General features: G+C 30.4%; 1 protein-coding gene across 10 annotated transcripts in view; it reads left to right on the top strand.

Annotated features, from left to right (window-relative positions):
* Positions 1–17657, top strand: part of LOC103578088 (protein Lilipod) — a 118589-nt gene that overhangs the window by 38412 nt on the left and 62520 nt on the right. For 9 of the 10 annotated variants that reach the window (XM_053736929.1, XM_053736928.1, XM_053736934.1 and 6 more), the window contains 2 exons: positions 13810–13878; positions 13979–14108. In XM_053736929.1, the coding sequence (XP_053592904.1) occupies positions 13810–13878; positions 13979–14108 (199 nt within the window). The remainder of the gene's footprint in view (positions 1–13809; positions 13879–13978; positions 14109–17657) is intronic. The other variant, XM_053736933.1, reaches the window with a different exon arrangement.

Genomic DNA, 17657 nt, shown 5'->3' with positions numbered 1-17657 from the left:
ATCAAATCGCGATTGATAATTTATTATGTGAATAATAATCCGATTACACAAGTCCACAAAAAAAAGTAACCTGTGCTGGGTGTTCGACAAAGATTTTCCGACATATTTTTTACCGCTGAATACGAATCTGAAGTCGAAATTGGGGGTCAAACTGCAAAAAAACGGAACAAAATAAAAAAAACCGATAAAATCTACGATTGAATAATTTTTGTGCATAGTAATTATAATTTTATAATTTCTGTCGTTTCCTGGCTCTTTCCTCCTCAAATGACCTGTGCAACGGATTTCTGCTACGCCTTTTTCCTCTCTATTGAGTTTCTCTTTGTAGCATCCAGCAGTAATCTGCAAACATATTTACTTCCCACTGTCCCTGAAATCGCCGTTCAAATTTTCTGAGATCTTGATGAAAATCTCTCTCCTTGCTCTTCACTAAAGTCTCCGTTATTCTCCGGAAAGTGATTGAGATGCGAATCAAGAAAGTGAAGTTTAAAATTCATTAGGCACCCTGAACGCTGAAAGTTTACGATCATATTGGCCACAATATTTTCGTAACCAGCATCCTTGGTGTCACCTAAAAATTTGGTACACACTTCCTTGAAACTTAGCCATGATGCCTATCCTTGTTCATCCATAACTGAAACAAATGTTTCATCTTTGAATAACGTCCGGATTTCCGGTCCATCAAAGATGCCTTTTCTCAATTCCACATCTGATTTGTGCTTAAACACTTGACGCAGGTATGTAAAGCACTCTCCGTCTTTATCAAGAGCTTTCATAAACTGTTTTATTAACCCAAGTTTAATATGAAGAGCTGGAGAGAGAATTTTGGCTGGATCAACAAGTGGTTTTCTTATTATATTCTGTGATCCAAACCTAAATGAAGATCTCGAAGCCCAAACTTTTTTGACGTAGTGATTTTTGCAATCTCTACTGCCAAACATACACAAATAGCATAGATATTCGTGAATCCAGATTGTTGTACTAGGATTATGGAGAAAATTTTCAAATCACCGCATACTTGCCATTTATGTTCTTGATACTTAATTTTTTTCAGGACAGTTTCTAGATTTGTTTACTCTTCTTTAAGTATAGTTGAGTGAGCTAAAGGTAAAGGAGCGAACTTATTGGTATTGTGAATAAAAGAACTGCCTTAAGATTGCGTTGAGACGAATCAATGAATAACCTTCAATCTTCAGGCTTTTATAAATTTGAATTAAATTCATGCTCAAGTCCTTTCACATCAGTGCAATAAAGCAAATCTTCCTCTTTTTCAACATGTTTACGGAAAGCCTCCTCTAGATTCCGATAAAATGAAACTTTAGCACCTTTTGTCAAAAAATTTCTCCTTTTCATACTCAAAGCCAATATTTTAGCCGCATCTTTTGAGAGTTTAGCTTTTCTAAATAAATCATTTAGATGTTTTTTGTCGTATTTTTCTGGCTTTTTCTCTTCACCGATCGGCCTGTACTCTTTTTCACTGCTCGAAGGAACTTTTTCATCAGGTTCTCTGGAATCGAATTCACTGCCAGCAGAAGACTCTTCGTCAACAAGAGCTACATTCTTAGGATCGACGTCGACCTCAATTGTATCGAATCCACTAATCAGACTGTCGTGTGACGTATTATCTTCAAAACCTTCTATAAAGTTTGCAATTGGTTGTTGCACACCTGTTACAAAAGACTACGAAATGTTGTCCTTATGGATTTGGTATATAATTATTTTTGGTGAACAAATATCCGAGTTTTGTGAAGAAATGAACAAGCCCCAGTACTGGCGCGAAAACTGACAAATACGACCGGTGTTTTTTTATTAAATAAGTGGTGTGCTTCTCATGTAATAAAAATAGAATTAATTGATTAATTACGAATAATAATTTTATAATAATGCAATTTGACGCGTTACCGAAATGAAATATTATTTTATATTTTATTTTAGTTCGTTCCATATTTCTGAGAATTGCGGATAATCTGTGTCTCATTCACAACGGCAGTTTTGTCGCCTCACCGTGTATAAATACTGAATATAACAGGTGACCTTGACCAGCTCGTGTCAACTAGCCAAGCGTCCTCGTTACTGAAAAATAATTTGTAAAGTTTTATTATCGGATTCAAATTGATGGAAATAGATTTAATTACAATTTAGGTTGCTGGCTAACACTCTACTGCGTGAGTTACCTCCTGTCGTGAAATCGGACACGCGGCTGGAATATAAAACTTAAAACTACGGGTATCTTAAAATAAAGAAAAAGGGAAAGAAAGAAAAGACATTTCGTAAAATTTAATATTTTATTTAACCAAACTGTTCCCCGAAATATGTGAAAATTTCCAAGATACCCAACAAATCGAAATATTTACATGTGTAAAATACCGGGTAAAGTTAGTCCCTGATAATTAATTGAGGCAATGGTATTTAGCAAACGCACTTGGATAGAGAGGAAAGAGACCAGCGATACAATTGATGATAGGTAAACTAATTCACCGTCAGTGGACGACGTTCTACGGTGGACTTCTATTTAGCGGCAGCCACGCACTCCTTGGGAAAATTTTAACACCACTTGTTCTTAATTAATAATAGAATTTTCACTAATTACTACTACTATTTTCTTTAAATTTAATAATAGTTATGTAACTCCAACCAGGTTTTATAAAATAAAATTATCTAAGTGTAAGAAAAGCGCAAGAGATATACGAGGTACGTAGTCTTCCGTCTCGGATTCTAGTGTCTCTCGAAGAGATCTTAGGGGCAGTCAAGCCTTCGGCTGACCCCACTTTTAATTGCGCAGAGGACTCACTTACGGTTCCCTACTGCGCGAGACTTACCCCCATTCGGTCATTGGCCTGGAGACAAGGCTAGGCGGTAAAATTTAGAAAATACCACGAAGATAAAGAGCCTCAACTCTCACGTCTTCAAGATCCAAACCGCACTAATTTTATTTTTAAAATCATTAAAATTCCTATAACTCGGAAACTATGGACTTCAGCGACCTGACTTATAGGACTTTTTTTGAAGGGAATAAAATTTCCTATAAAATTCATATTCACATTTTTTGTGTGCATTCATTGGTTTACGTTCTGCAAGCCAATAAAGGTCAATTTGATACGAAAAGCGACTTCCTCAGTGGACATCAGTGAAACAGCTGGAATTACAGCTAAGTTACTATGGGCACTTTTAAAGAACACCAAATGCGCTACAATTTGCGATCAAAACCGCGTCGATATCATAAAACGCAACTGAGTATTAGAAAATTAAAAAAAAAGTAATTTAATTTACGTGTATTTTAAATGGGAAATCTTAGAAATCAAATGGAAAGTACTTCGGATTGGAATTAAGAGCTCAAACTTGGCAGGAATTTTTGTTTTAGCATAAAAAACAATATTTTGCTTCATGAGCAACAAAAAAAAAATACTTTCGCTGGAAACGAAGCACCCTAATATATATATATATATATATATATACATAGACTTTGAAAATATAAAATAACTGTAAAGCTTACAGATTATTTTGTTCACAACAAAATATAACTGACGGCATTAGATTATAATGGGAAATACATAAGTTATCCGGAATGAACACCATTTTTCCGAAATTTTTAGATTCCATTGAAATTCCCAAGACTATCAAATTATTGGAAGAAATAGGCAAAACATAAAGTTTATTTTCAAAAATCAAAGCTTATTAAATAAGCTTTAAGATACTTTTTACAGAAATTGACTATCAGTTTTAGTTTTAAAGTTATATGAACTTTAACAGTGAATAAAAAATGATTTTTTCAAAAAATCGTGAAAATTTCTAACAGCCATAACTTCTAAACTTATTGACCGATTCAGTCCATCTTCGAAATTAACCGTGATAAGCGTCTATAGAATAAGTGTGAAAAATTTAATTAGGATCCAAGAAGAATTGTAGGCGTCATCCTGATGATATTGGTTAAATTACAGATATGTATATATTGAATATAATACAAATGAGACAATCAATCATTTACTTGATGTCTTGAATTTTCTTACGTTCAATTTTATCCAAATAAATACAATCAACCTCATCTTTTCAGTCTATTATATGGCACAGTGGATAACAGATCAGACTTTGAATTTAAAGGTCCTAGGATCGAGCCCACAAGTCGGCGGGATTTTGTTTTCTTTCCGTAATAAAATTTGTGGATACACCATGAAACCATGGTAGGTACACCATGGAACCATGGTAGATACATTGTGGAACTATGATGGGTATATCGTGTAATCACGATGTGTATACCGTGTGTATACGGTGGTTGAATGGCACAAAGCCATCGTGGATCCACCGAGATTCCACAATGTTTTCACGGTGTTTCCACAGTAATTCGAAACCGCCAAGGATAAACCAATCAACTAGAAGAGATAATACATTCCTAAACTTTACGAAAAATTGAGAACATGAAAAAAAAATTTTTTGCACTATCTCTATACTAACTGGATAGCTGACATTATAGTTCGTTATTCTCACCGGTCTGTGCATATATCGGTGCCTCAAAATAGTTGTCAGGGAACTAAAACGTAACTCTGTGCTTGCATGCCCGTTATTATTACGATGGCTATCAGTCGTAACTTTCCACGTGGTCAGAAATACATCATAGTCATATTACGATAGTCTTACTAAGTGGACGTATTTCTGTAGAAACTCTCGTGAAAATGAGTACGCCGTAAAATTATTATTTTGATTTAGTTTAATTACGCTACAAACATATTTATTTATTTTAGTAATACTAGCATTTTTCAAAATATTTATTGAGTTTAGTATTTTTCAATATAAATACACTATTGCAAAGAATTGAAGGAACAGAAAAATTTTAGTAATATAGTGATTTTTGAACAGCTATAGGGTAGAGGTACTATTTTTGGCTACATTTTAGGGCCAGTTTTGGACACTAGAAAAATAAAAAGAAAAAAAAATTTGTAAAAGATGAGATGACATAATTTATTTTTCAAGTGTGCAAAAAGATACTTTTATATAATACATGCTCAAAATAAATGCCGTTAAATGCCTAACCTCGGCCTCATAAACTTTTTCATTAAACATTCATTATTTCTGATTGGTCAAATTCAGTGTTTAAACTTTCTTAAAGCATTTGTGCATCCCTTCTATCGCAAAATTTGACGAAAATAGGCGTGATATATCCCTACTCTATAATCCAAGTTATCAAAGTCTCAAGATAAGTTAGCGGGGTGAACTCGCCTTTACCTAAAGCTGCATCACTAGCAAAAAAAATTCTCTAGACTACACATGTGCATTAAATTGATCGGCTAACAATTTAGATCGTCATTAATTGATAAATTTGCGTCACCTTAAGTTTATAACCTGAACTCTAATTTTGTTAAAAAGTGATTGAAAGTAAAAATAAATACTACATTTTAATAAAACGGAATCAAAGGAGGGTATTAATTAACCCAAAATTTTTGGACTTGTTAGTTTTATATTCAGAAAAAAACTTGTTCAAGTTTTTATATTAAATAATACATGCATTAGACTCTTTATTAGGTTAGTTTTCATGATAATTGATTAATAAAACAATAAAATAAAAATGTTATTTTAATTTTCATTAAATAAATAAGTATTCAATTTCATTTTTAATAATTAAATAAATAAACACTTGAGTAATTTTTTATAAATAAATAAACTGAACCAAAAAAAAAAACTTGATTTCTATGAAGAAAAATTATTAAAATTATCACGACCGCATGGCGCCGATGATAAACATTTAAGGACGTTTTAATTTTGAGCATTTATTATATAAAATATCGTAGACAACTAGTGATATCAAGTATAATGGCACTAGTTATCTAAGGTACTATTATCGCACTATTATGATCGGAATTGTTTTCATACTTTTTTATTAATTAAAATGTATTTCATTAATATAAGTATTAAGTGTCTAAAAATAGAGCAGTGTCCGGGTAAAAAAATTTATATATAATTATGTATAATTATTAGGGTGCTGCAAAGAAACCGACTATTTTTTTTTTTTTCGAGTCTTATGAAAATTTGTTGGTTTATGATGTTTTAAAAAGCCTCTCCAAAAATCAGCTCGATACAAAATTTTCAAGAGGTCACTCACGAATTTTGAAAATATCAAAAATGATCAAAATTCAACTTTTTTATTTCAAATTTTTTTCTTTCTCATGGCAGAAATAAATTATATTTGTGAAATCATGACTACGTTGAAAATTTAAGCCCAAAATTGAAATTTTTAAACCTCGCTCAAGAATTTTGAATGTTTCCGAGTGCTGTCTTTTGAATGTTTTTGAGCGACCCTTAAATATTAATAATAAAGCTTCTCAATTTTTTCACCAACAATTGGCATCACAGTGAACGAAAATATAACCCGAGAAATAGAAAAAATAAGTAATTTACGTACTTTTTTATTTTTTAATTCAATTTGTAGGTTTTTTCGCTTATTCAAAACTTACCAAATTTTATTATTTGAGACTGTCCTGTATATTTTTGGTTATGGAAAAGTTATATTTTACTGAAATGACACTAATTGAGTCATAAAAAAATACAACAACTAATTCAAACTATTAGTTACGAATTATCAGTTAATATTGAAAATTCTTGAGCGCCGTTTAAATATTCAAATTTTGGGCTAAAATTTTCAGCATAGACATCAATTTACAAGTATAAACTATTTCTGCTACGAGAAAGAAAAAATTTAGAAATAAAAAAGTCGAATTTCAATCATTTTTGACATTTTCAAAATTCGTGCGTGACCTCTTGAAAATTTTTTATCGAGCTAATTTTTGGAGAGGCTTCTTAAAACATCGTAAACCAAAAAATTTTCATGCGAGATCAAAAAAAAAAAATAGTCGGTTTTTTTGCGCCACCCTAATAATTATACATGCGAAATGACCCTATATATATATATTTACATGTATATATATAATTATATGTAATTATATATAATTATATATAGTTCTATCTAATGATATATAATTATATAGAACTATATATAATTAAATTCCTGTACAATGTATTAAATAAATTGTAAATTTTTGTTCATATAGTAGAGACTATACTTTTTATTAAAATAATTTTTTTTTTGTAATTCCAAGTTTAATTTCTGAGAATAATTATTCATGGAAGCATTGATACTAAATACTAATGTCACGATGTAGAATAGGATATACTACTTTACCATGCTTCATGTATTCAAATATTAATGAAATTTTTGAAACTATTAAGAAAATTGAAATCAACTTCAAATATTCAGCACTAAAATTCATTTGCTTTAATAAAATTTTGAATTAACTGAAAATTCATACCTTCGATCACTTTAAAATTTACTTTGAGTGTAACTCAATTATTTTATATGAAATAAAAATTATCACTGTATTAACAGCATTAATGACTTGAACTAATTTTTATTTTTCTTTTAATGAAAAAATTTACGGAGTTATATCAAATACGATAGAGTTAGTTCAAACGACTAGGTTCCTTTCCTCAAGAAACTCTCAGTTGAAGCAAAATATACTGTCAAACATAGAGGGTGGTAGACTCAATCACTTGACGCGCTTGACTGTATCCAAACGCACGGAGTACTTGAGTAATTGAAAACGCTAACAATTGATATTTTCCGAAGATCTTCAAGAATACTAAACCAATCAATTTCAAAGTCATATCAGGTCTAGAACTTGAATAAACACATTGATTGCAGTGGGGAACATCATATGTGGCTGACTCGTTCGAGAGATATCGATTTCGAAAAATTAAAAGAATCAATAATTTACCTTTCTTTTACACGAGATATCTCATAATACACCCCATTATTAAATTAATAATGAAACGTCGCTTTCTGTAATCGTTTTACGAAAAGCGATGTCGTTTGAAGACTTCGCGCAATATAGAGTGTCAGTCTGTACGCTTGCTGCGTTGATTAAAGTAAAAAAAACGAAACATTTATTGAATACAATTTATTGAATGATAATCGTGATATTATCTATTTCTGTTGAATTAACTCGGTATGTTTCAAAAACCGTTATTTTTAGTTCGACATCGTTTTTGAAATCGTCTCGAGTATAATGATGTCGCTTTGGTCTTAAACAGCATACATTCACGATATGCTGTTAATTTTGATGATCAGTACCCAAATAGTCGAATTATGCAATTAATATTTTAATTATTTTGTTAATATATAATGCTTTAATAACAAAACGCTAATTCTGCATTCGTTTACAATGGAGCGATGTCGTTTGTAGACAGTTCATATAACAAAAATGATTACTCAGTGAGCTCGCTGTTATGAAATCAGTAAAAAATAAAAGTAAAAATTAATTATTTAATGCAGTTTATTTAATGATAAGCGTTCAATTCATTTTGGGCATTAGATTTATCATTGGTAATTTGATCTCGTTTTGGGAGCCGTTTCTAAGATAACGATGTTGCTCTGGTATTTAATATCGTTTATGTATTTTTTATTATTTAAACTAAATCAATTTTAACATTAAGAATTCAGCATTTTTTAGTAGCCATCAATTTACCCTTGCAATGATGATAATGCATTATATATCTATTTATTATTTCCAGAATTAATTATTCGATAACATTACGTCGTTTCTCGTAGAGCTGAAAGAAAAACGATGTCGTTTCTTATTTAGAGTTTTACGCTTTGCTCGAGCCTCACTTTTATCATTTATGTTATAATTCATGTCAAAGCGACATCTCTTTCTTTTCTTACGAACCTACGATTATCGGTAAAATAACTATTTTACTTGTCTCCTCGCCACACCATTATTGATAAAAAAATTATTTTACTTTTCTACGTTATCGATATGACACACAATATACATTTTTGTTTATAAAACGCTTGCGAAGTACCCATTGTGATGTATTACAATTAATTACGTTTTATTTTGTCTAAATAACAACTTGTTGTTATAAATTTTTTTTTTTTGTCGACTCAGATATCATAGCTCGACATTGTTATCAAGATTCCCTCATTTTTCAATCATTTATTTACTTTTTAATCGTGTCACGTTTTTTGAAAAACACTATGTCGTTTTAGCGGTTTTAACGACGCCTCGTTTTTGACATTGCGCTCCTCCACCAGGGCAATGCACTGAAAATTCCAATAATTCTACCATATCTTCATTTTAATAGTTTTATTAATAACTGCCTAATTTATTGTAATCGGTTCGTTAACTTAGGAATTATTGTCAACGAAACATTTAAAAAGTACTGTTCTCTGAATTTTCTCGAATACTTTATATTTCGAGGTTATGATCAAATTCAAAACTCTTTTCAGTCTATTTCAATTACTTATATTCAGTTTAAAATAAATTTATGCGTTTCTTTAAAGTCATTCGTACGGAAAAATCCAACGTTATTTTTATTTATATTTAATTTCTTGAATTTTCGTAGTTCATGGCAGGACATTAATTTTTTGAGTTTGAAGAACTAAAAAAACTTATATACTTAAGAGAATTTTCCAGCTTGAAAAGCTCAAAAAGATATTCATAATAATGTTTTTGAGCTCAAGGAGCTCGAGAAAACTAGGGAGTTTTGGGGCTGGTCTTTAGGATCTACCGCTTTCCAGATTTTTCTTTTATTACGACCCATGTATACATTCTAAACCAATTATTTAGCAATGTGACCCGGAAAAAAAAGTTCATATCTGGCTATGCATAATTAGATATGACCATATAAGATCATACATGAATCGTATATGTTTAAATATGATTCATATATGTTCATATATGAGTCATACATGTTCATATACGACCATCTATAACCCTAGACCGGTCACTCCCTGATTTATACATAATTCCTATAGGAAATTACTTTTCAGCACAGTAAAATCATATTGAAAAGTGAAACAGCTGATTTTTCGGCATCGTTTTATAGTTTCGTCGAGTTATCGAGAGAAACCCGTATGAAAAAATCTTATATCTTAAAATTATACTGAATAATATAACACATATTATATTACAATATAATTATTTGCATAAGAAGTCATATATATTAAAATAACTATTTTTTCCCGTTTTAGTTATATAATTATATATTTTCAAAATATACAAGCATGATATATAATATTATATGTTGGCATTTATTCAAGCTATATAAACTCCATATATTGAAAATTATATTATAAACACATAAGTCATTTTATAATGTTAATATATAAGCTAACATAAATTATCGACATATAAAATTTCAAGTCTGAAAGGTTTATTCCAAGCCTATATCAAGTTGTAAACCTAAAAAAGCTTAATTCAGTTTTTTTAAGTCAGAGTTGTAAATTGACATCCCCTGATTGAAACGCACACTTACATGTAAACATCTATATGGTCAGATCTACTTAATATGTACTGAGATATCCGTTCTTTCTTTATTAATCTGTACTTTTATTTTCTTTCCTGAGCTAAACTGAAAAATTGAATGTTCATTTTCCCGATTAAAAAAATATTTATATTATATATTTTTAAGTATATTATCTAATATATAATACGAAAAAACCAAAAAAAGTCCTTTTTTTGTACTTACTTTCAATGGATGTTAAATATAAAAAAAAATTTTTTTTTTTTAGTAAAATGATGAAAGGGTCTTATTGGGGATTTATTCAAGTTTCTAACGCCGCCCTTAAATTTACTGTGTGATCTTTGGTACTTGAAATATCGATGATCAAAGCCAAAAAGATAATTTTTTATTTGAAGGCTGATATCTCTGCGACAAATCGTCCTACGAGGTTAAATAAAAGCCAAATTGAAGCTGAATATTTTTTAAACAACCTATGCATTGGTTTAGTTGAAACAATTTTTCCACGGTCTGTCGGCTCTTCAGAAAAAAAAAAAAAACAAATTTAGAAATTTTTTGTCTGGCGGTATTTCTCATGTTTGTGCAATAGCCTGAGCTCTTAAAAAATTTTTAATAAAAATGCACGGAAACTAGAGATTTCAAGCTATAAAATGCTCTTCTTTTTTAAATCTGGATACGATTATTTTTCACAAAGTTACAGCCTCCCAAAAATTTATAAAATTTTTCTGTTCCTTTCATTTTTTACGTTAGTGTATGAACATGTATGAAGATACATTAAAAGTTTTTAACCGATATACAGGCCATATAGGATCATATATAATCATGTATAGACATATATCAACAAATATGAAAAAATATGAAAAAAATTTTAACCGATATACAATCCATATAAGATTATATATGGTCATGCATGACCATATATGGAAGACCATAAAAATTTTTAAATGATGTTCGACTCGTGTAAGATCAGATATGGTCAGAAATGACCATATATGATAATACATCAAATTTCTGACAAATTGTTTAACTTATATAAAATCAGATGTAGTCAGGCACAAAGAGACATGAAAATTCTTTACACGATGATTAACGCATATAAAATCAGATATGGTCAGGTATGAACATGTATAATAAAACTTAAGTTTAACTTTTAAGTTGAATTTAAGTTTAAATTTTATTTTTTAAATTTGTTGAAAATGAAAAAAACTTTTTGATCCGCATTAGAAAACAAACTTCTCAAATACCTGGTAAAATATCAATATAAACGTAATGATTGTTGAGATTTCTAAGATAAATATATAAACCTATTGAATAGTCCCAACTATTAAGTCCATGGTTTGGCAAAGTGGTACAAGCTTGAACTGATACGCAGAAGGATCCAGGTTCGAATCCTAGAAAAATAACGAATACTTTTTCATCGATGGAAAAATGAATAATGAGTAAACAATTATTATAAATAAATAAATTTCAATGAATGTTAATGAACAATAAAATTAAAATATTTTTTTAGTTTAAATAATTTTTGTCAAACCTATATGTATATCATATATGATCATATCTAATCATATATGATTATATCTAATGGTTCCGCGCGTTTCATCCCCAGACAAAACATTCCCGGACAAAATACCCACGCGACAATATTTCCTTGAACCCCCATTCGGTTATTTTAACCCTGTACTCCTATCTAGCGTTACACCACTAAATAGGAATTGATGTTGTGAGTAAATGTAAGAATGATGACACTTAACACGCCGAATTTTTTTATGTTAATCTGACACGTGTACACCCAAATATCTAACTAATAACTGGTTGATAATTAGTAGATATCGCATATTAAAATGTGTAATTTGCCGCGTAAAATCACCGAACTTATAATCTTTACCAAACTTGAAGTTTAGTAGACACCGAAAAGTATTAGGTTTCATCCCAGATGTGATGGTGGAATCGTCAGTGAGGCACCTCCATCACATCCTGCTTCATACCTAACACTGAACTAGCCATAAAAATTATAAATGGGTTAGACCTATACGCCACCGTCCATCAAACGGTATTAAATAAAATTAATTATTAAATATTTTAATTTTTATTTAATCCATTATAAGATGGTAAATTACCGGCTATACATAGGTAGAATAAACGCCATCTGTGTGTACACGGCTGACTTATCACTGTTCAAGTGCCACATCACCATACAAACGCATTTTGAAACCGTGTCTAATGGAAATCCATAGGATCAACCATCCAGGGATCAATTGTCCAGGGGATATTCCGCCCGGGGACCAAAACGCGCGCAACCATATCTAATTATATATGATCATATCTAATCATATATGATCAGACATGACCAATTTTCGTATATGATCATATATGAATGCTCATATATGGTCAGACATGACATTTTTTTCCCGGGGAATTAAATAATTAAATAAAAATAACAGCTAATAATTATTCAGACTCGACATCTTTCGAGAAGTTGAATGTTGATTTAAGTAAACAAAATCACACATCCAGTACCCCCCCCCCTCCCAAGTACTGGCTAATGACAGAAAACAATCTCATTCTCAGCCCTATGATTTTCTAGATGATTTTTTGTTAATTATCAGAAACCATAGCCTAAATAATTAAAATGAAGTATTTTAGTTTAAAATCAATTTACCTTTGCAATGTTTCTTTCGTTGAGTATTTTCTAAATAACCTTAAAAGGTAATACCTTCAATTATAGAATGATCGTTCAGAATTTGATAATATTTGACATAATGGTAGATAATATCAAGGGCATGATCAAATTAAATTTGTCGTACTGCAGAGAACTAGTCAAACCTGGAATTTTAAACATTTAACAGTGAACTACATGAAAAATCACAGTTTTCTTCGGTTTTATTTTCTCTCTGTAGCTATCCCAAAATTTAGTTGGAAATTTTTCTTGTTACTATCTACGAGCGTGTCAAATTTTATTAAATCTTAAACGGTAATTTTAAAGCTGAAAGTATCACCTCATAACAAAAATGAACAGCAAGAAAAAAATTATAAAAATGACATCTGTTGTCAAGTATGGCGAAATGTACTCATATATATGCTTTATTCTTATTAACGATATTTGAGCTACGTATTGCACACCTCAAGCGCGAAAGTGCTGAGGGTGCCTTATGAACGGCATGTTAATATCATAAATACTATAAATATTAAAGTTAATTACAAAGTAGTTTTTTTTTTCATGAGAATGCAATATTCACATATTTATTTAATAATACATGATGAGGGGGCTGTGTAGGGGTTGGGTACTGGTCATTCAACCATCCATTAATTCTAAACAAGCTAGTTAAAATCATGCCAAATTTACGGCTAACAGCCCGATCCTAAAATCGTTAGAAATCAAACGGATTATAATGACTTTTTGTATTCTAAATTTTATGATAGTAGAATTCGAAAGTTTGTGCCAATTTTATTAAACAAATTATTAATTTATAAGCAAAACAATAAATGTTTCATATCTCTCATCTAATTCAAACTCATTTACAGATTTATGGAGATATTATGTACTCTTTATGTATTCGTGCGTATCTTTTGTTGGAGTCCTAATATTACTAGGTAAATTTGTTCGGATAGAAATCAAAGTAAAAAAATAGTAACACTACAATTTAATGTGTACCTATAAGAGAATGAAAATGACAAGTTATTTTTGTTTAAGTGTGCACGCCGTTGGGGTTTGTCAGACTGTTTGAAGTTGTGGGATCGTTACTGGTAAAACCACAATTTTTGAGGAACTTAGATGATGAGTTCCTAGCGTACAAGTTAGAAGAAGATAGTATAAGAAGAAGGTAAACATTTGATATTTTATTTTAGTTTCCTCATAAATTACCTGTCTATTATAGTAACTTATTCACGACTTATCATAAGCATTAAAGGTTCAATAGTTGACGACGATTATGATAACTAGAACGTTAGTTATTAATTATTAAACTTTTGTACAAATTTATTCAACTAGATTGCTGAAAAATATACAGAATATTTGGAAATTTTAACTACTTACATATAGGGATAAATCAATCATTTAGGCACCAAAGTCAATTCTGTATCTCAAAAATTCGATTTTTTGTAACCGAAAATGTTTTTTTGATTTTTTTCAATGTCCCGCTAAGAAAATTAAAAATTTTCGAAAATTCGGGAAGTTATTGGTTTCGGTCTGGTTTTTGAAAACCGGGTTTTCATCAAATGTCGACGTTTTGAGGTCCTAGGAAGCAATCAGATCATTTTCAGGATGATGCCTGAGTGGCTTTATGTAAGTATGCGCGCGCGCGTGTGTGTGTATTGTAAACTTGCTATAACTTTTTAACTATTTGACCGATCAGAACGGCTCTTGCGGCCATAAATTTTTTTTTTTAGTTTTTTCAATATTTCTTAGAAATGACTCCATAGATTGATTACAAAATTTAATCAGCTCTAGAACTTAACAAAATGCGTTGATTGGCGCCTCAACCAGCATGATCGGTTTATTCGTTCAAGAGATCGTGGGAGAAAGATATACTAAAAAACAGTATTTTCCAAATATCTTCAAAAAGGATATCCCAATCAATTTCAAATTTCAATCAGCTTTAGACTTCAATAAAACGAGTCGATTGCTTTTATGTAATTTTTCCCAAATGAATCATAGCATAATGTAATAATGTAGCTCTTTGAGCTCGATAACAGCGAGAAGTTTTAGGGCTGTCCCGTAGGGCCAACCGTTACCAAGATTTTTTATAAATTTTTATCTCCGTAAATATAAATGTTTTATGATTTAGCAATAGATCCAATTATGAAAAATTTCTTAGGTTTCATTGGTATATTTCATGATTTTTTCTATAGCATTTAAAAATTTGTTACAGCGAGTCAAAACTTTATCGCCGCTCGTCGTCATAGCTTGAGCGACACATGGGGAAAAGTCGCCTGGTGTGCTCAGCCTATGTATACAACTCCGTCGTTACTCTTATTATAAAAAATAAGATTGATGAGTGACAGCTAGACAGAGTTACATCGATCAGATGCGCACACTGCGTAAATTCCTATTACGCGGTATTTTCAAATATTAAGAGCAAATGGATTAGAATTTAATGAAAAAAGTATTCTTAGATCTACAAATAAAAACTTGGAGTTTTTTTGAGTAAATCAATGCATTGCTAATATCCTATAGTTTGTTCATTCACGAAAATCTTAATTTCATAAAATAAAAACAAAAACATTTTTGTTTCTAAAACATTAAATTTTTAATTTTTTAAAATTGTCTTTTGTGCCTTAATGTTTGTCTAATTACTAAATTTGACTGATAGATTTTAAAAAATTCCATTCATTATGCAATTTTTTAACTCATGTGTTTATAAAATTTTGCGATACATGTAGGGTGTTCGGTTCATATAGTATTAAACTTTACCAAATATAAAACCATAGTTTATTTTGAAATGACAGCATATTTTTTTTTCACGGCAATTTCTTCTATTTACGGTAAATCTACAATAACTTATCTTTAAATCAGATCCGTCAGCAAGTCTTGAAAGTGCTCAATAATATAAACCTAAAACGATCAAGTAGCCTGTTTTGTTTCAATAGATTCGTTCGGGAATTTTTTCTAAGTTGTTTCAATTCTAGTCTCTTCGAGCTCGAAAATATTTTTGAATGCCGTTGTTTTCGAAAAAAAACCGTTTTTTACCATTTTTTCTTCAACGATATCTCTCAAAAGAAATGACCGATTGAGACGGTTGAGGTGGCAATCGACGCGTTTTATAGAGTCCTGGAGCTAATCAGATTTTGAAATTGATTTATCTAGTCGTTTTTGAAAAATTTCAAAAAATCTAAAAAAAAAAAAATTTTTTTTTAATTCTTTCGTTAACGGTTTCTCTTGAACGAATCAACTGATTGAGATGGTTCAGGCAGCAATCGACGCGTTCTAGTGAGTTCCAGATCTGATCAATTTCTGGAATTGATCGGATAAGTCGCCTTAAAGATAATAGAAAAAAACCTTTTTTCACCATTTCTTTCTCGATCGATATCTCTTGAACGAATAAACCGATTAAGATGGTTGAGGCGACAATTGACGCGTTTTATTTAATGCTAAAGCTGGTTAGATTTTGGAATCAATCGATCAAGCCACTTCTGAAAAATTTGAAAAAAACTGCAAAAAAAAATTTTTTTTTTTGTATTTCTTCTATATCTTAGAGTCTATTTAATCGATCGACTTGAAATTTCTAGAAAAGTTGACGGCTAACAAACTCTTTCGATTGCCACCTCAACCATCTAAATCTCACAATTCATTAAAAAGATATAAAGAGTTTATATCCATACACGCATACACACGCACATACACAAACACACAATAATTTCCCGGATTTTTGAAAATTTACAATTTTCTTAGCGGGAAGTTGAAAATAAGTATATTCGTTTACGAAACGCACTATTTGTTTATAAAAAATAGTCATGCAGGGTTTTCTGTCGATAACTTTTTTTTAATTATTAATATTAATTAAAAGTACCCTCCAAAATTTCAACACGTTCCAAATTTTTCTATCTCAGCATTCTGAGTTCCGTTAAGCTGACTGTACTATATTTAATTTTATTATAAAATCTAAAAAAAAGAGAGTCGAAAAAGTAGTTTGAAAATAAATCAATAATGTCAAATCTTATAAAATTCGACGAGTTCTAAGAAATTGAGAATTAATTATATCGACTTATGTACGGTTATATGAATTTTTCTGGTGACATATATTAAAATATGATATCACTAATAGCACCATCGAGTGGGACTGCATTGCATGAATGATTTAATGGTATGAGTGGCAGTATTATTCAGACAGTTTTGTTCATGAGTTTAAATCGGTGAGGTTTTCTTCAAGAGTAGGCCTCATGAGTGTTTGAATTGTATGTAGTGTGAACAGCGTAAATGCTAGGTATAGTATTCATGAATACAGCAGTGTCTTCGGAGCTTCGGTTAGTTCACTCATATAGTTAAGTATTTAAGTTTATGGATTTTAGGATCAGATACCAGGTAGTTTTCTAGCTACTCATTATACTTAATTCGGTTCTATAGTTTTTCTGGCGCCTACAGTATAATTCAGTTCAAAGTCGTTACTCACATAGAGCTAACTATTTAATTCCATGAATAAAAATGAATTTGAGTAAAACTTTTGTTCAGCACCTCTGATTTTAACATATATTTATTTTATAAATTTTTTTCATGGGGGATATTTAGACATTTATATTAACTACGGAAAAATTACCAGCTTCTTTTACATATTTTTATGAGAAATAACTGTTTAAATCTATAATCAGTTAATAATGAAAAATTTTGCTTGTATAAAGTTCAAGAAATCGATTTTTTACTTTTGCTCATTAACATA

This window comes from Microplitis demolitor, chromosome 2 (assembly GCF_026212275.2).
Source record: "Microplitis demolitor isolate Queensland-Clemson2020A chromosome 2, iyMicDemo2.1a, whole genome shotgun sequence".
Classification (NCBI taxonomy): domain Eukaryota; kingdom Metazoa; phylum Arthropoda; class Insecta; order Hymenoptera; family Braconidae; genus Microplitis; species Microplitis demolitor.
Note: the sequence above shows the minus strand (reverse complement) of the source record. Positions and strands in the feature narration are given on the sequence as shown.